At 41.4% G+C, this 19,645-nt stretch overlaps 1 protein-coding gene across 1 annotated transcript; it reads right to left on the bottom strand.

Annotated features, from left to right (window-relative positions):
• Positions 1 to 279: 279 nt before the first annotated feature.
• SMIM3 (small integral membrane protein 3) lies at positions 280 to 19,423 on the bottom strand. Its single transcript, XM_054978720.1, has 2 exons — positions 19,227 to 19,423; positions 280 to 2,140 (listed from the first exon to the last, which is right to left on the bottom strand). Exon 2 carries the CDS (start codon positions 2,118 to 2,120, stop codon positions 1,935 to 1,937), a length of 186 nt encoding a protein of 61 aa, XP_054834695.1. The 5' UTR covers positions 2,121 to 2,140; positions 19,227 to 19,423; the 3' UTR covers positions 280 to 1,934.
• Between the last annotated feature and the right edge of the window lie 222 nt (positions 19,424 to 19,645).

Raw genomic sequence — 19,645 nt, 5'->3', positions numbered from 1 at the left:
TTTTGTTCCAGTTCCACTTTAATGTTAGGAAAGTCTAAATTTGCATATATTTAAATGAATTAGCATATGAAAATAAGCCAATACCAATTTTTTCTTCTAAGATAGGTGGCAGGCATATAGGAGTGCGTTTTTACAGGGCTGGGTTAGGGCAAATTTCAGCTGCTTAACAAACTCAGGCAAGACTGAACAGATAAATGAGCAGCCCTCGCAAGTAACAAGGCTAGAGTAGGAAAGTTCAAGGGTAAAAGCATGCAGAAAAACGTATGCTTAAGACTGATATGCACAAAGATATAACAATGTCAGTTTATTCCACAGGCTTATACAGCATCACAGTTTAATATCTGATCATTTCTACTGATACATTCACTTCTCTTTCACGTATACCACTTCCCCTTCTTTTCCTTTAACACATAACTATGCTGTTATAGAAATAAAGATCCTAATCTGGAAAAAAGGAGAACATTTTAAGCAAAGCTGCATCTGAAGTAAGAATGGGTGATGTTTCTGTGTGTCTAGGCACTGATACCTGGCTTTCTGTAGCTAAATGGCAGAGGAAAGTTTGGCAGATATAAAGCCACTATCAATGCAACACTATCATCAAAATACCTGCTGAATGTTCCCTGCTAAGTAGATATTAAAATTATACAAGGCAAACTGTATAATGAGGAGCACTTCGGGCAGCAGACTGGATGGGCACCCTCTCAGCCCTCCCACGGCCAGCTGCCCACTTGCTGCCTGAGTGCTAGTCCCATCCCAAAGTTAACATAGATAATCAGCCATGGTCTCCTATTTAAAACCTGAAAAGCAGGAGTGGCAGTTTTACTGTATGCAGAGAAAGAAGAGTAATCAGATCTGGATACTCTTTCCTCCTAATGATGAGGCCAATAGTAACCATAAAAGAGAAGGAATCATACAAGACAGTGAAGCAAATAATACATGCTAATATAGATATTTATCAGTCCTTCCATAGAAAATGAAATAATACTTCTAATAACTACAAATTACTAGAAAGGGCAAATTCCTAACAGAAGGGATGTACAGCATCATCAGTGTCATATTCCAGAAATCCCAAAGCTATAAGAATTCCTTAATCAGATCCAAGTAATCACAGCATATAGTATCGACACAGCAAGATTATCTCAATTGTCCTTTATTAGAACTCTCCTGCTCTACTCTTACTTCTACTAGATGCACACCATTTCACCAAATCAGCTGCAAAATAGAATCACTTCTACTTTCATTTTCTCATTGCATCTCCTAAGCTACACCTCTGGCTGCAAATTGCTTTGATCAGATCTCATTTCCCCTTCTTATCCCTTTGTCAGCTGCTGTAATACCCTGAAAGATCCTATAGGAAAGAATCAGATGGGTCCCTGCCGATACAAGCAGCCACAGGCTCCTATTCACTTCTTACAGAAAAAAAATAGCATTTAACTGGGTAGTTAAAGCAGGTGGTGCTTACAATGCAGTTGCATCTGGAAACCATTTGAAGGGCTTTATTATTAGACATTTTGGCATCTTCTTTGCTTTTAGATAAATTTTCTCAGTCAGCACACACACACACACACACACACACACACACACGCACACGCACACGCACACACAGAAAGCATTTTGATTAATAGACAGCAAGAAACCAAAACAGGAAATTTTGAATCCTGAGCCATCAGAGGATTTCCCAATTGGAGATAAAAGTCCTGGATTTAAAACTGAAGAGCTGCAGCTTGAATGGATAAGCAGGCTTTGGCAGCGCTTCTTGTGACATGCAACATTCTCAGCTCATGACTGAAGTCTGGGTGTTGTCGCCATGCCTTGGCTGGTGTTCTCCTGCTGTGTCTTCTGCACTCTGCATCATATCCGAGGCAGCCTGTAGACTATTGCCCTTTAGCCCCATGTTTCTTACAAGAAGTCACACAGTGATAGGAAAACAAGTCTCACACAACTGCATTGTGTATAGGGTGTGTCCGGACTCTGTAAATAATCACAGCCGTTGCTGGGCACAATACTAAGGAGGTCATGATTACAATGGTGACCAGGATGATCAGGACAATGATCCATACATCCAATATGTGCTTTGGAAGAAGGAATTGTGTGGGCGTTACGTTCCCCACAGCATCCATCCTGCCCCTCCTCTTCGTCTCTGCAGAAAAGAAGGAAAAGTTATGGATGAAAGAGGGAACTGAACAAATGCCAACTTTCTATAGTATAAAATGCCTCTCCCCAGAATGGAAGTAGAGTTAAGACAAATTTTGCCTGTACTTCCTTTATCCAGTCTTTATAGTTAGTCTTAAGGGTCTAACATTGATTTCAATGGGCTTAGACCAGAGTAACTCTTAGGATTGCACTCTAAGTCCTACAGATACAACTATTAATTGCACTATCTCAGAACTGATACATTTTCTTTAAAAGGGTAAGTACAGGTCCAGGACAAGCACAGCTATGTGATCAGACGTGATCAGTCACCCCTATAAGAGACATTCATTCATGCAATAGATTGAAATTGGTGTTCTTGCTTAATTCTATACCCAGTGTGACTTTGAGCCAGTGTAATATAGTATAATGGCTAAAGTGGGGTGCTTGGACATAGGAAAACCAAACTCCTGTTCAGTGGAACAGGGTGGTCTTGGACCCATCTATACTGGCTCCAAATCTGTTTCTGAACACAATTTAAGGTGCTGGTGTTGACATTTAAAGCACTATATGGTTTGAAACCAACATACCTGAAGGATCACTTATGCCACTACGAACCACCCTGACTACTACCATCTTCTTTAGAGGATCTATTTCGGGTGTCCTTGCCTTCCAAGATGAGAGGTGGCAACCTGGGAGAGCACCATTATACTATACTGGGAAGAGAGTTCCAGAGTTTTGGTGCCCGTATAGATGGGCTCAAGATCACCCTGTTCCACTGAACAGGAGTTTGGTTTTCCTATGTCCAAGCACCCTACTTTAGCCATGGCCCCAACACTCTGAAAGACTCACCTGCCCCCTTCTGTTGCCATCTTCTGATAGCCTTTTGGGTTGCATTTGGTGTTTCCTCAGTGATCCCTCCTTCCAGTGCAATGTTTTAATTGTTGTTTTTATAGGTATATTTTAGCTCTGGTTTTAATTGATTTAATGATGTATTTTTGTTGGTTTTAATGTTTTTTTTAAGATGAGATTTTATTATATAACTTTTGATAGCCCCCTTTAGTGGTCCTTATGAGGGCAGAAAGGCAGGATTGCAGTGCAGCTAAAACATCCTGAGTTCCTTGTATGTAGGATTCAAATGTACTAAACAAAAAATGCAACCAGTTTCATATATCATATAATATAATGAATGGTCTTTACTTCAGAGCAAACCTTCTCCATAGAATTTCACAAAAGAAACCACTGCTTTTCTTCAAGCTGACAGGCCTCTTTTATGATGACATATGATCTAAATGTGAAAATGTGCATTATGAAATGGAGGAGAGTCAGCAACCAGATGGACAGGTTTATGAGCAGGCCTATGGGCAGAAATTAAGTTTCATGATTCAAACCACATGATGACACAGCCACCCAAAAATCCAGATATGACATAAGCACACTGGGCAATGCTCTGGCTATTCCTGAAAACTCCATGGGTACTTACTATGGAGTTTTTGGAGACGGCCAGAATGTCACCCAATGTGCTTATGTCATATCCAAGGTTTTGGATGGATGTGACATTGTGCAACCTCATTTCTACTCCTAAACCTTTCTCCCGCCAGTCCAGGAAGCAAGGGCAGGATGGTAGGCTCACCAGTGGGAGCCTTCTTGCCCTAAGCAGGCAAATGATAAATCTAGGTGGACACGAGTTGTTGAACATACTGCTCCTTAAAACACATTGCTACAAAATCATATGATACCCTTCAATAAGTGTTGTAAAATGCTAGTTAATCATTAGAATTTATTACATGCAATTATCATTTTCTTTAAAGCAGTAGTGTATAATCTGATAGAAAACTTAACAACTTTGCTATTCTGCTCCTCAGTTACCTAACAACTATCCATTTTAATAGGAGAAGAAACCTTTTAGAGTCACAGTTTAGCAGTCTCATAGCCAGATGGCCTTTATTTCAAAGACAGTCATAGATAATATGTCATGGAATAAAATGCATAGACATTTCTTCAGAGCACTGCACCACCACAGAACTTCACAAAAGTAACAACTTTTTTGCCAGCTGGCAACAATGCTATATGACAATAAATGTATAAAGATTTAAGACATCTAAACATTGGGAGCAGTGGCAGTTATCTGTGCTGGTGTCCATTTGGGGCAGGCACTCAGTTATTTGGTTCCCTCCACAGGTCCTAGCACCATGCACATTCAAAAGCACCATCTTCTCTTCTGGAATATATATATACACACACACAGCCCTATAGATATGGGCTTGGATCTTATGAATGAGTTCTGTGCTTGCTAAATAGTTTCTGGTGTGTTTCCTGTCCCACTAAAACTTCTGTTTGTGCGAAAGACCATTGAAAACCATTGATCTTGTACAAATGAGAGTTTTAAAGGAAGAGTAAACTCTCTCTCTGGCATGCATGGAACTCATTCATAGCATCCAAGCCACAATCTCTTAGGGCAAGTGCAATCAGAAACAAAACAAGTTGCCATTAAATATATCTGTACTTCTCTTATGTGCTTATGGTCCCCTAATCATAGATGGCCATAAGCTGCAGGGACACAGCCAATGAGAACTTGCTGCACAAATTAACACGGGCTAGCTTGCTGCACTCGGCATCCCAGACAGATGATACCAGATTTTTCACTTCAAAGGGTACCTGATGCCTAGGGTTACAACAGCCTAGAGGGGAAAAAATGTCCTGTCTCTTTAATGAAATGTTATTTCCATCCATGCCACGAAAAGCTTTCACTACCAATTTCCACACGTTAAGTCTTTATTAAAAGAACATGACTTTTTTTTTCTAAGTCTGTTGGCAATCCACGTTCCAGCTATAATTCATTTTATTTACAAGGGTCCTCCAACCTTCAGCAAATTTTAAGGGGGCATGGAGAGAAAGGGATGATAAGGAAGATCTGCCTCCATGAGTTTCATCCACTTGTGCTTTTGCAGCTTGCAACCCAATGTGTTTCATTTTTTTGTGGACGATGTAGATTTTTAATATTAATATTTCAAAAATAATTGACAGAACATGATCAAAATTCATACTTCTTGCCCACTACCACACCAAGAGGCATGTAAAACACTTTTGATTATTTATGAGATATTTATGAAATCAAGCCTCAAAGTCCACAGGCTTTGACTTTATTATCACTCAGTCTGCAGCTATGATTTGGCTTAGGCAAGTAAAATGAGTAATGCTGTGAAAAATCACTACCATCTCCAATGACTGGTCCCACCTCTTGGTGGTTTTTCACTATGCTGGATGTTGACGCAAACTTACATGCTGTGGCATCTTCCACCCAAATCAGCAGCCTGGAGGCACCTCACCTGGTCTTATTCATGGTTGCTGAGTCACAAAATTAGTATCTTAAATTATATAACTGAACTGATGCATCACTTGACATGAGCAATATGCAAACCCCTGCCAGGTGAATAGCTGACCTTTTGGGTCTATTATCTACCTTCCTCTTTTAAATCTCTCCAGCCAGAATCAGTGTACTAGCCTGCAGAGGCAACCTCCTTTCTTAACAATTCAGAACCCAGATATTGGCACATTCCCAGGAACTATTACATTGGCAAGACATTAAAAGAAGGATTTGAAAATCTTTTATTTGTAGAAAGAAACCATCATACCCAAAACAACAGCCCTTGATTCTCATTCTTATCCAAAACTCTCACAAGGAGCAGGCCCTTTTAAAGAGAAGGAAAATGGGCAATTTCCTAGGCCTTATACAGGGACAGGAACTCATTAACACTGACAAATAAGTACTGTTTCAGTGTATGAAATGCTCAGATCCTTTTCCTTCCAAAGCCATGAAAAGCTGGTTGGTGAAAATATAACCCCGTGACTAGGGGTAATAGTACCTTCATTTTGCAGCATTTAGTGGGCCACTGAGTTCAGTGGAAGGATATTTCTCATTGTCCTGTTAGACTTGCAAATGTAATCAACAAATAGCCCTTTAAAATCTTTCTTTCTCTCAGACTGATAACTGGCTGATAGCCAGGGAAGGGTAGGTTATACAGCCATGAACTCACTGTCGACTCCTATGACTTCTCGGGATCTCAGTCTGAAGACTCAGGGCCAAATTGTGTGTTACCTTTTCATTATTATTATTTATAGCCCACCTTTCACAAGTTCACTATAGGAACTTACAGCCATACTGCAGCTGTCAGTTCCTGTAGGCAACTCCATCAGGAGGTACCACTGTGGTCCAATTTGTGCAAGGGAAGCAGAGGTTCCTGCCTTCCCCACTGTGGCATTTTCCTGAGCCAAAAATGCTCCAGGAGGCATTATTTGCCCATTTGGGAGGCTGCACATGAACTGAATGCTTGCATGTGCAGGCTCCGCCCCCCCCCCGAGCAAATAACACCCGCTGAGCAGTTTTGTCTTAGGAAAATGATGTGGAGGGGAAAGCAGGAGCCCTTCTTCTCCCATACTGTAGTCCTGGTTTGAATCAGCCCCCTGAGGTGCTTCTAAATGGAATTTCTCCTTGGTACTTGGCAGTTGCATTATGGTTGCAAGTCCCCTTGGCAAACCTATGTATAAAGTAACATGTAGTTTGGCCTTCAGTCATAGGGGAGGAGGTAGAATCAGCATACAGCCTGAATCCTAGCAAGGATGCTCCAGCAGGACCCCCCCCAATACTATTAGAGAGCAAGAGAAGCCAACACCTCATGAGTAAGACATTGAGTAATCTGCCATTCCTTTCTGTGAATTTTTACACATAATGCAAGGAAAGGCTGGCCCAGCAACATCCACATGGAAGTGCACACATGGGTTTGAGGAGGCAGGGGTCTCTTTCATCATCTGAGCTCCCAGCTGCCTCAGAGGCTCATGTTATGCAGATTAAGGGGAACATTGGAAAGGAAAAGCAATGATTAAAGAAGAGCTAGGTCCCAGGCACATAGAGCTGGTTGATGACCATTCAGCGGCCTCTACTGCTGCTGTCCTTCACTTAGGTGCCATGGTGCCAGCAGGGCCACTTGCTGTGATTAAAGGAGGCTTCCAGACAGTGTGTTGAGGAGCAGCAGGAAGAATTTCATCTTGTCCATAAAGCCTTCTGCCTTTTGGGCTTTTCTAATTAAAACTGTTAACTGAGAGTTAAATGAGGAGGCGGTAGTAAGCAAGTCCATTGCATGCACCTCCCACCAAGTCTTTCCAGATCAGTGTTCCATGTGGAAGGACCAATCTGGTTAGATTTTTTATTTTCTGGCACAGTAATAGGATTTTCTCGTTGCTTTTCTTCAATTTCCTCTTTTTGTGTTTCATTCTAGGTTAACAGTTTTTGTTGGAAAGGGAGACTGGCAGCCAGCAATCTGTCCAAACTTGCACTTTTACTAGTAAAAAATGCGGGAAACAGGGCCATCCTCCATTTCCCTTCTCATGAAAGAAAAACCAACCTCTTGCTCTCCCTTCCTGTGTTTTTCTACACAGTGCAAGGACAGGCCCTCAGAATCCTGGGCTGCTGCAAAGCCGATTAGGGTGAGGAGGATTCATCCAGCCCTCCTTGTAGAAATGAAACTACAAGGCACAGGGGAAACATGGCATAATAGCAGGACTCAAAGGTAATAATTAACTGGCCTTGTCACTATCATAAAGAAGCATTTTAAAAAAAATTCACTGCACTTGTACTGGTTGGAAATGGAGTACTTTCCTGCTTATGCACCATGCTGATATGCTGTACCAGCACAGCTTTGCCCAGTATTTTCCTGCCATTGTGTGCATCCGCCAACCCTTACCTTCTTTGGGCTCCATTGCTGTGTGTGTTTTCATGTGCCTGAGGAGAAACTCATTGGATCAAAGGGTTTGGGGACAATCTGGTTTCTGGTTATGTGCAAATAGAGCAATGTTTCCCCAACTCCCCCCATCCTCGAAAAGGACAGGGCGTGCATGCGTGAGCAGCTCAATACTGGCCTTGACATATGCCTTTCCTAAGCATTCCTCGGGGTCTATAAACATGGAACCCAGCTCTCAAACTCAGTAGGTCGGTGGTTTACAGGGAGGACTGCGTTCTGTGCAATATTGGTTTCATTGCAGGCCAAAATAGCTGCCCCAGAGCCTTCTTTTCAAGGGGGGTGGGGAAACAAGTGTGCATTTATGCATGCATAGCCAATGCGCATGCAACGGGCCAAACTCATGGAAATGAAAAAAAACCAAATGCATCAGTTCCAAGCCAGCACTGGCCAACCTGGAACAAACCAATAATATAATGGAATTATTCCAGAACCCCCCAGAACCAAAATGGAAATTTTTTAGATGCACATCCCTATCAGTGACTTGATTTTGTAGACTTCCTAACTGTAACAATGTACCACCATAAGAATGTATCCATTGTTTTAACAATGAATTTTACCAGAGCCAGTCATACATAAAGGAAAGCATTAACAAGAAATTATGGTACTTTGGGAAATATGACAGATGAATCTACTAGGAGCATAATCCATGAACAAGAATCTTGGGAAAGTTTGCTTGTATGAAGCATGTTTTAAATGTGGGATTTTGATTTTACCACAGATGCAATTTTGTGGGTTTCTACGTCAGATACTGACGGGGAGGATAGGCTTCCCTTTTTCAAAAGAAGCTTCAGGCATGTTTTGTTGGCAAACAAGTTCGTGCTGATGTTGAATGCTGTTCTTCCTGTGTAACAAAGCCTACGCATAGTACAGGAAATGTGATCTGTAACCAGTTTATAAAGAAATGCATTAGCATTGCAACTCACTGGAAGAAACAACCTTCTTGGAAACATTTTTTTTTAAAAAAAACTTATTTGCCCAAACTGAAATTTCATTAGCCTTTATACTGACAAGTGTTCCATGGTTCGAGGCTCTGACTCATGACTTTCTTATGTCATGGTCAAGCTCATTAAACTAACTAGCTTGCCTCATACTCTTCAATCATAATTTGCAAGCAAATTAAACTCCTATGCTAGGATTTAAACCTGATATTACATTAATTTAATACAAACATTAATTTAATACAAACATTGCATCAATGAAGAATAATGGAGCAAGTGTTGGACGTGGAGCAAGAAGTCCTGGAAGTCATTTCCTCTCAGCCATGAAGCTCATAAGTGACTGAACCTCCATCACAGCATTGTTTTAAAAATAAAATGACACAGTGGCCACTTTCCAACCATGCATTAGTGCCCTTAAAGCTTCTAAGGCAGGGCCGTGATTTCTACCAATCTCCCCATCCTGTTGAAGCCCCTGACCTCCTTGCAATTTTGTTTCCAAGAGTCAGTGGCTCCTCAGTGGAGGTCTGTAGTAGGAAGGAGGAATTAGTAGAAACCACAACCCCCTTTCAAGAAAATATTATTGCCCTTACATTTTTTTTTAATTATTTTTGAATTTTTTAACAACTAGAATACAACAAATTCAACGTATACAGGAAGTGAAAAGTAAACATTAATACAGCTGAAGTGAGTGCTTTACATAAATGAGAAGGAGTGTACAACAGTATTTGGTGGCTAATATATTGCTATAACCCTAAGATTGTCAGGAACCAGCCGTAGTATTCTATCATTTTGTTGCATGAATTTCATGAATGGCTGCCATTTTTCAAAAAGATCTGTGCAGAATTATGGATTTTCTGAGAGGGTAATACGCTCAGTTATTTTGTCCATAATAAAATATTTCCATAATTTATTAATCCAGGATTGAATGGGCAGTAGTGCTTTTGCTTTCCAAAATTTCGAAATGATGGCTTTGGCAGCTACCAGCATAATTGAAGTATGGCCAGGATCTCTGGGTCTTTCCACAAGCTGAGGAGGATAATTCTAGGGCATAGTGGAACACAGTAACTTGTGACTTTGGTGATCATTTTAAGTATTTTTAGCCAATATTGTGCTATTAGTGGGCAAGACCATCAACAGTGGAAATAGGATGTAACGTAATTTAAGAGGTGTGAGATACCATCTATAGAGGATTTTTCGGAATGTGGCTCGGATATTGATAGCTTTAGTTAGACAAATTTTAGAGGACCAGATTGTGGACCACTGGGAGTAAGAAATTGATGCATCGCAGTCCAATTGCCACCTAGTCTGATAACTAGATCTTTTACTCCATTTCCGAGAACTTAATGTTATAAATTATAGAAATGAGACCTTTTTCTTTATTGATCTGTGTAACTAAAATTCCTTCAAAGTTGGTATAATTTCTTTTCAGATGAGTTTGGAGCAGTTGACTATTAACTAAATGGTTCGATTGCATATATTCGAACCATGGAAATTTATGGGTGCTTTTTTATTCTAATTTTGCTTTGGGTTTTAGAGAACCTTTATTGGTAACATCATAAAGTCCAGTAAGATTGAGCTGTCTCCACAAGGGAAAAGCATTTTGTGAGTTGCCTGGAGTGAATCATTCTTAAGAAAAGAGGAGACTGGAGAGATCTTAGGGGCTAAAGTTGTTCTATTAGAATCCCAGGTTACCAAGAATGGATATAAAAACAGAGGTGTTTCGATTGATCTTGGCCTGTTTTGAGGTAAATTCCAAATCAAATCTTCTATGGGGATAGAACCAAGTGTGTGTTGCTCAATTGCAATCCAGTCTTTTAGGTGTCTGAATTTAAGGTAGATTTTATTATTTTTCAATTGTGTAGCCTCATAGTAAGTAGTGAGATCAGGGAGACCATATCCACCAATCCTTGATGGGCGGGACAAAATTGAGAAGCTGATTCTGGGTTTCTTATGATCCCATATAAATGAGTTTAAACTTGATTGCCAAGATTTGAGATTCTGCTTTGAAACATAAATTGGTAGATTTTGAAAAAGGGGCAGGATTGTAGTTTTTATTAGATCTATTTTTTCCATCCACGTGAAAGGTTGCCGAGACCAATTTCTAAGTAAGGTGTTAACTCTGGTAGCACATGTTTTATAATTATATTTGAAAAGGTCACTTAAATTCTCTGGGATAAAAATGCCCAGGTATTTCCAGGGCTTTCCCAGCCACTTATAAGGGAAAGTCTCTTTTGTGGCCTTGCGAGTGACAGAATTAACCTGGATTGGATAGATTTCTGTTTTCCCTGGATTTATAGAAAGACCTTGCCCTTACATTTTTAATGTGTTTGGATACAGGCCAATACTAATACAGTCCTGTGTCCCTGCGGAAAAGTATAGAATACTGATTGGAGGTGGGAGGGGCTAATTGCAAGTTACATAATTTGGGAAAGATCACATTTTGAATCCAAAATATTGGCTTTCAAAGTAAAAGTAATGTATAACTAAGAATTCCACCTCTTCACAACCCGAATGTGATTTTCAAACTGGTGTGTATAGTTTTCATAACAAGATAGCCTTAAGAAACAAAAGGATAAAAAAAGGGATCCTGGGAGAAGACATTGCGAGAATGCCTCATACATGTGCTGTTCTCTAAAGGGCACAGTTAGGATTTTCAGTCTCTGGAGGGGCCTTAAGAGCTCCCAGAATTACAACTGATCTCCAGACAACAGCAATCAGGTTCCCTGGAGAAAAATAACTGCTTTCTAGACTCTAAGTCTCTTTGGCAATATACTCTGCCAAGCTCTCTCTCTTTCCCAAACCCAAGGCACCCCACAAAACCTCAAGGTATTTCCCAACCTGGAGTTGGCAATCCTAGGTACACTTCAATCCATAGGGTTGCTGTTCAGCGAGTACATAAGATCACTGTTGGATAACAGCAAAGTTTGGATATCGAAAATTGAAGTTCAAATTCTCAGTTATGAAGATCACTGAGTGATCTTGGGCACGTCACTGTCTTTCAGGCTATCTTAGCTCATAGGGCTGTTGAAGGACAAAAGTGCAGCTCTGAACTCTTTGCTAGTAAACTGTAACAAATAATAAATTGTTTTACACAACTCTGCATCTCCTGTCATGAGATAACTATGGGATTATGTGAATGGCTTTTGTACAAAAGTGCACTGACGTTTGTTGTATATTGGATTGGCATTCTGCCATGTTTGTCCCCTAACCGTTACTGTTACCATATGGGATAGGCTTGCTAACCTATGACCTGTCATGCCTGATGACACCTTTGCTGTACCAATTTGCATTTTGTCACTGATACTTCTAGTTTGCTGGAGTATGTTGTCACTTTGACGTCAACAAAACAGGTTGAGCTGGAATCACGGTGTTAATCTCTGAAGCACTCTAGATGAGAGAGATAATAACATTGCATCAAACACTGCATCAAGATTTGTATAGCTTCAAAGGCCAGACTTCACTCTTCAATGCCTCCAAGGGATAACTTGTTAAAACACAAGGTTTTTTTAAGTTACCAACAAATATGCTCTGTACTGCCATATAGCACAGTAAGAGATTTATATCAGATTTAACTGTAATAATGAGGGGAGGAAATTTGGCAGTTCTTCAATAACTGGCAGCAGCTGGACTCAAACAAAATTTATTCAAATTTTAGAAGACTCATAAGAGGCAATATAATGGCAATCCCAGAAGATTGTGTTTGAAAGAAACCACACAACTAAAGATGTGTGAGGGAGAGACACATTCATGTTTTTTCAGAATTCAGAATGCACAACTACTGAGCAACAGAATACATTCTTTGTTCATGAAAACACTGTTAAACACTGCATGTAATTTACCATGCATTTTATATAAATGTGCATTTGGAATTGGCCTAATTCTGAAAATGAAGACAGGACACAGAGTAATGTCCTTATAAGGAAGGTAAAACTCTTAACATTCTTAACATTCACCTTCAGGATGTGTGTGTGTCATGTGCTGTCAAGTCACCTCCAACCTATGGTGACCCTATAAATGAAAGGCCTCCAGAACATCCTATCGTTAACAGACCTGCTCAGGACTTGCAAAGTGGAGGATATGGCTTCTTTTATTGAGTCAGGCCATCTTGTTTTAGGTCTTCCTCTTTTCCTACTGCCCTTCACTATTCCTACTATTATTGATTTTTCCAGAGAATCTTGTCTTCTCATGATGTGACCAAATTATGATAGTCTCAGCTGTGTCATTTTACCGTCTAGGGAGAATTCAGGCTTGATTTGATCTAGTACCCACTTATTTGTCTTTTTAGCCGGCCATGGTATCCACAAAACTCCTCCTGCAAATTTTGAATCAATTTTCTTCCTGTCACCTTTCTTCATTTTCCAGCTTTCACATCCATACATAGTAATGGGGAATACCATAGTTTTGATTATTTAGATCTTGATCCCTGGAGAGAGAACTAGAAAAGATCTTTAAGGATCTTTTCTAGTTCCCTCATGGCTGCTCTTCCAAGTCTCACTCTTCTTCTGATTTCTTGGTTGCAGTCTTCCTTTTGGTTGATGATTGAGCCAAGGAATAGAAAATCTTGAACAATTTCAATTTTTGTTAGCCATCATAAAATTTGCAATGTGACCTCTAATACTTCTTCCCTTTTTGAATCCAGCTAGAACATCTGGCATTTCCTGTTCCATATATGGTAAGAGTCTTTGTTTTAGAATTTTGAGCATCACTTTGCTAGCATGGGAAATTAATGCAATAGTCCCATAGTTGCTGCACTCTTTGGCACACCCGGTTTTGGAACTGGAATGTATACTGAGCGTTTCCATTCTGTGGGCTATTGTTTTGTATCCCATATTTGTTTGAAATAGCTCTATTGGTATTCCATCCACTCCAGGTGCTTTGTTTCTCCCAACTGCTTTTAGCGCAGCTTTTACTTCACTTTCTAAGACTTCAGGTTCTTCATCAAATGATTGTTCTTCAAAGGTATCTACCATCCTTCCATCTCTTTTGTAAAGTTCTTCAGTGTATTGTTTCCATTTTCTTTTATTTTGTCCTGATCAGATACCGTATTTCCATGTTGATCTTTCAGCATCCCAAGCCGTCGCTTGAATTTTCCATTGATTTCCCGAATCTTGTTCTTCCTTTTTTGTTTTTCTCTTCTATTTCTTTGCACTGGTTATTATAACAGATTTCTTTTTCTCTGCATTCAAATAACTGAAAAGCTGCAATTAAAATTCTGACTTTGAGTTCATTCACACGCAGGATTACAATATTTAAATGTTCCATTTCTTGTTTTACAATTTCTAGCTTACCTGGCTTCATGCTTCTCACATTCCATATTCCTATTGTGTGTGTCACACAGCTTTGGATGTTCCTTTTACATGTATTCATATCAGCAACTGGACGTCCTTTCAGCTTTAATCCAGTCTCATCATTAAGAACTGTGCTATTCGTACTTGTCCTCTGCTCTTCCCCAGTAGCCCACTGAGTGCCATCTGACCTGGGTATCTTGCCTTCCAGCACTATATCTTCTTTCATTTTGGACTGTATCATCATAGGGATTTGAAGGTAAGAGATTATCAGAAGTAGTTTACCATTGCCTTCTTCTGAGCAGTACTAACCAGAGTTCGCTGAAATAACATTGCTGTTGTCTGTGAAAGGTCCTCCACTAGTGTCACCTTCCACTACTGCTGCTGCCCAGCCTTAATAATAATAATTGATTTATATACCGCCCTTCAGAACAACTTAACGCCCACTCAGAGCAGTCCACTCCTTCAGGAATCAACGGCCGCATCAGCAGAAGAGAATTGACTGTTGCGATGGTGATGGGAGCGGATAAATTCAGTTTGGTGTAGTGGTTAAGAGTGCGGGACTCTAATCTGGAGAACTGGGTTTGATTCCCCACTCCTCCACTTGAAGCCAGCTGGTGACCTTGGCTTAGTCACAGCTTCTAGGAACTCTCTCGGCCCCACCCACCTCACAGGGTGTTTGTTGTGGGGATAATAATACCATACTTTGTAAACTGTCTCAGCTTTGAACATTCTGCCTTGAGTAACTTCCAGGAGTTTAGACTCTTAACCAAGGCTGTACTCTTGATGATATTGCTCTCAGTTAGTTATGGTGTGTATCCAAGAGGGGGACCTTCAGGGTACCTTTACATAAAGATACAGTACGTTTCTGGACCTGATAAAATTGGTGGCCATTCTGCTACAAATCTGCTACAGTTAAGGCTTTAGTGAAAACAGCTTAATAACAATTCAATTTATATACTGCCCTTTAGGACAACTTAACACCCACTCAGACCAGTTTACAAAGTATGTTATTATTACCCCCACAACAATCACCCTGTGAGGTGGGTGGGGCTGAGAGAGCTCCAAGAAGCTGTGACTGACCCAAGGTCACGCAGCTGCTTCAAGTGAAGGAGTGAGGAATCAAACCCAGTTCTCAAGATTAGAGTCCTGCTGCTCTTAACCACTACACCAAACCGGCTCCAAGGTACTATAACGTTACTATTGGGCTTTGCTAAATAACTGCATTAACCAGGAAAAGGAAGTATTTCCTAACCGTTCAGAAAAAATGTGTAAATTCTCAAAGATCAAAGAACCAAACAGAAAGCTATGTCTTTATAGTAAATAGCCATGCTACTTAGCCCATGGTAAGCTATGGTTAACTACCAACATTAGTTCCTATCCCCTTGCTTCATCTCAGTTAAGGTTTAGCAACACCAATTGTTATTGTGGGAGGCAGGTCTACTAACATTCCAGATGCTGTCCAGTTTTGTAACTGGTTAAAGAGAAACTGAGGATTTAACCCACTACTTTTAAAAGTATTCATCAGCAAGGAATATATTTCTCTGCCAGATGTTGAGCAAAGAAAACTGACCTGATCTTCACAAGTCTCCCTTTAAGGTGCTATTGGGAGTCCTGTGTATTTTTTCTTACTCTGTTGGCAGCCTAACATTGCCAAAATCGTATCAATTTGTTTAAACTCATTATCGTTTCTGTAACTGTTATGAGGCAAGCTAGTCCACTGCTTGTCTTTCTGGCTGTATTTGCTTTTGATTGCTCTCTTCTGTTATAACCAATAGCTGATGGAAATAAATTTAAGACTTGAAATGGGCCCTCTAAACAGTAGAATAATTTACGTACGATTTTCTACTTAATGACGACTAAAATTTGCTGCCTCTGGTAATGGCCAGCCCTATTTAAGGGGGTGTGAAAGTATGAGGGCAGACCATTCTGAGTACGGTGGACCTGGTTTTAATACACATTTGCCATTTTCCGAGTCATTAATTTCAAACTGTAGTTGGTGCCTTTAAGGTGCCTCTGGACTTCTGTTTTGTTGCGACTATCTTCATTTATGGAGACTCCTTTCTCTGGGCCTGGCCTGCCTGCCAGCCTCTCTTCCCCAGCCAAGCAAGGCGCGAAAGGCGACCGAAGAGGCGCAGTCTGTAGTCTCTCCCAGGGGTCGAGCGGGGAGGAAGAGGGGTTGGTTTGGCGGCGCCCTCAGCAAGACGCTCCCACCCCCGCTCCGAAAGCCAAGCGACTTCCCCTCCGAGGCTGCGGCGGCGTCAGCTGGGCGAGAGAGGCAGGTCACCATGTTGCTCGGCCGGCCTGCGCCCCAGGCGCCTCTCCGGACCCCCTCGGGGTTGCTGCGGAAATCCCCACAGGGCGCTGAGACACAGCTTGGGCTCGCATGCAGACACCGCAGGCCCTCCCCAGCCGCGGGTGCGCGGGCGAGCGAACGGCCGCAGCTTCGTTCCAGTCCGGAGCGGCCCCACCACCCCGCAGCTGCAGTCCACCCGCCGCTCATTCCCGCTCAGGGAGCTTTGGTGCCCACCGACCCTTTTCGGCCGCTGCAGTCTGCTCGAGCGATAACTTCCGTAGGGAAGTACTTCACTTCCTCGATTACTTTGTAAAGGGAGGAGTGCATTGAAAGAACGTGGACTGTGATGGTCGTCCCCACACGGGAAGGGAACAGTAACCAGCAGCAGCAGCAGCGCCTGGGCGGCGGCGGGGGGCTCTAGTCGGCGAAGCGCTGCGCCTGCCCCTCACTCCACCCCCCCCCCTCCTAACACAGCGGGAGGAAAACGCGGCACCAAGCTGGAACAGACCCGATAAGCTTATTCTTTATTAACAACGACGACAAATTGCTTTGTCATTTGTATTTTGCGCTTACTTCAGAGGCCCCCAATACTGTAGGTGGGTCACTGTCGTTCTCTTTCACAGCTATGCAACGGAATGAGAAGTTAATAAGACCTGAACGTGCATCTAAATACAGCTCTGTATAGTGAACCTATCTGGAGGTATAGCTCACGGATGGGACACATGGTTGGCCTGCGGAAGAGCCGGGGTTCAGATGTGATTCCTAGCATATCTTGGCATAGGATTCTAAGTAGCAGGAAGATCCTTCACTGTCAGAATAAACAATATTGAGTAAGATGGGCCAGTGATCTGATAAAGCTACTTCATATGTTCTGTGGAGAAACCTGTTAGCCTGTTCTGCTTCACCCAAAATAATGACGATCCCTACAGCACTTTAACAAATGTATGTCAAAATAAATTCATTTGTTCTTAAGGTGCTGGTAGAACTGGAAGTACAAACGCCCTGTGCAAGGTGCAAGGGCAGTGGCTGCCAGTATCGACCTCATTTTCCCCTCTCCTTTCCTTCAAGCAGCTCAGGGTGGCTTACATTATGCCTCTCCCCCTCCATGTTATCCTTGAAACAACCCTATGAGATAAGTTAGGTTGAAATAGAGTGACTGGCCTAAGATCATCAAGAAAGTTTCATGGACGAGTGGCAACCAGTCCTTGCCCAACATTCTAACTACCATAACATACTGGTCTCATCCGCCAATGCTTCCTCCTCTTCACCATGAGATGAGGCGGCAGTGGCTGCCGCTAGGACTTCCTTACAAGGCAGAAGTGGCAGCCACTGTGTTCTCATCCTGAATAAAGAGGTCCGAGCACAAATGCAGTGGCTGAATCTTGCCTTCCTCCTCCTCAGACCTAGCCAGTGGCAACAATGATGGGTCTAGGCTCTATCAATGTAACCTCACCACTTGCTTTCACTGCTCCTGGCCAGGGGCAAACTAAGCACCAGAAAGCATGAACTGGCTCTCTACCACAGCCAGCTCTCCAAAGCAGCATCCCACTAGAAAGTGTCCCTGTATGTTAAATGTCCAATCTACCACTGAGTGCAAAGGAGAATTTAGAGGAACAGAACACTGTTTGAAAATATATTAGGGTAACTGTATAGGGTGCATGCACCCCCCCTCAAGGGAGACATATTAAGCTATCTGAAGGCAGATACTAAGAACACTCATAATTCTTATTTGATCACTGATAATGCCCGCAAATATATTAATTAAAACTCATCTGGAAATCTCTAGTTGGGCTTTAAGGTGCTTCTGGACCAGAATCTTACTCTTCTACTACAGACCAACACGGCTACCCGCCTGAAACTATCATATTTCCCTGCAATTCCTTTGATTAAAAACAGAATGTAGCAACATTTTTCTAGTGTAAGGAAGGCTGCTTCTCACAATTTCTGTGGAAGAAGTCACATGTATTACGTGACGAATGCTAACATCCATTGTTTATATGCACAAACACTGACTTCTGACAAGATATACATATGGTGAATTAGGCTTGACTGTATTAATCGTACATGCAAAACTATGTATTCAGTTCACACATTTTATTACATAAAAGTGACATCTATAGTGTGTGTCAAATGCCCCAGAGAAACAAATTCAGCTATAGAGCAATTACTGCCAAAAAGACAAGATCTGCAAAATTCTTAATAGTTAAAACATGGAACAAGGCAGAAACCGGTGACGACTAACACTTATTAAATTGGATTGGGAATCACAATTGTTCCGTTTTAGAGAAAGATCACCCTCCCTGCAAAATAAAAGGGGTTTCTGAAATGAAAGTCCAACAGGGAACTGTAGTCCTCATTACGAATCTCATGTAAAGTTTACATTAGTTACTTAAGCACTTTTGATCTCCAAAACGAACTTAGAAATAGGAGCAATTACAACAAAAATCGTAAAAGGAATAAAACCACAAGACAAAAAAGATCTAGATAAAGGAAAATGGGAAAAACATAAATGGAAAAAAATTCAGCTGCCAAACAAAGCTTCACACATAAACATTCATATTCTGATATAAGCCATGTGTCAATTGCACATTCTAATGACAGAGCTGGAAGAGAGAGTCAGGAAGTTGAGTCAGACTTTATAAAACAGAAGAAAAGTATCCTTACTATAGAGTTCCAAAGACTTAAAATCCATGCTGTTTTTAAACCCCATTGTGTATAGTCCTCTGAAAGTTACCTATTAAGATTTCTGAATGTCTGCTGATTTGAAGAAGCACAATACCTGTTATTTGTCGTCTATGAACAAGAAATACACCAGATCAGATTGTCTTTCTAGGAGGCTGGAAGACAAAATGCTTGCTGCGCTGATCTCTGCTGAAAAGGGAATCCTCAGTATGGTGAAAGGAGAATGTCTCACGCTGTCCATGGGATTCCTTCCTCTTACTTGAGGAAGTGTAATTGCTGTAGCAGCCTTGGGTTGAAAAGTCTGTTGCTATGTGTCCCTCCCCCAGCAACATCAAAGGCCACAAAAATGCAGTCTATGGAATGAACACAGTTGCCTCCCCAGCTTGCAGGCAAGCCTTTGTATGTCTCCTCATAGGCTAAGCCACCCAGTGGTCATATGCAAGCTAGAAGCCCAGCTTTCGAGTTACAAATGCAGTGTTTAATGGCAAGAACCCACATTTTTTTTAAAAAAATTAT

This window comes from Eublepharis macularius, chromosome 4 (assembly GCF_028583425.1).
Source record: "Eublepharis macularius isolate TG4126 chromosome 4, MPM_Emac_v1.0, whole genome shotgun sequence".
Lineage (NCBI taxonomy): Eukaryota > Metazoa > Chordata > Lepidosauria > Squamata > Eublepharidae > Eublepharis > Eublepharis macularius.
Note: the sequence above shows the minus strand (reverse complement) of the source record. Positions and strands in the feature narration are given on the sequence as shown.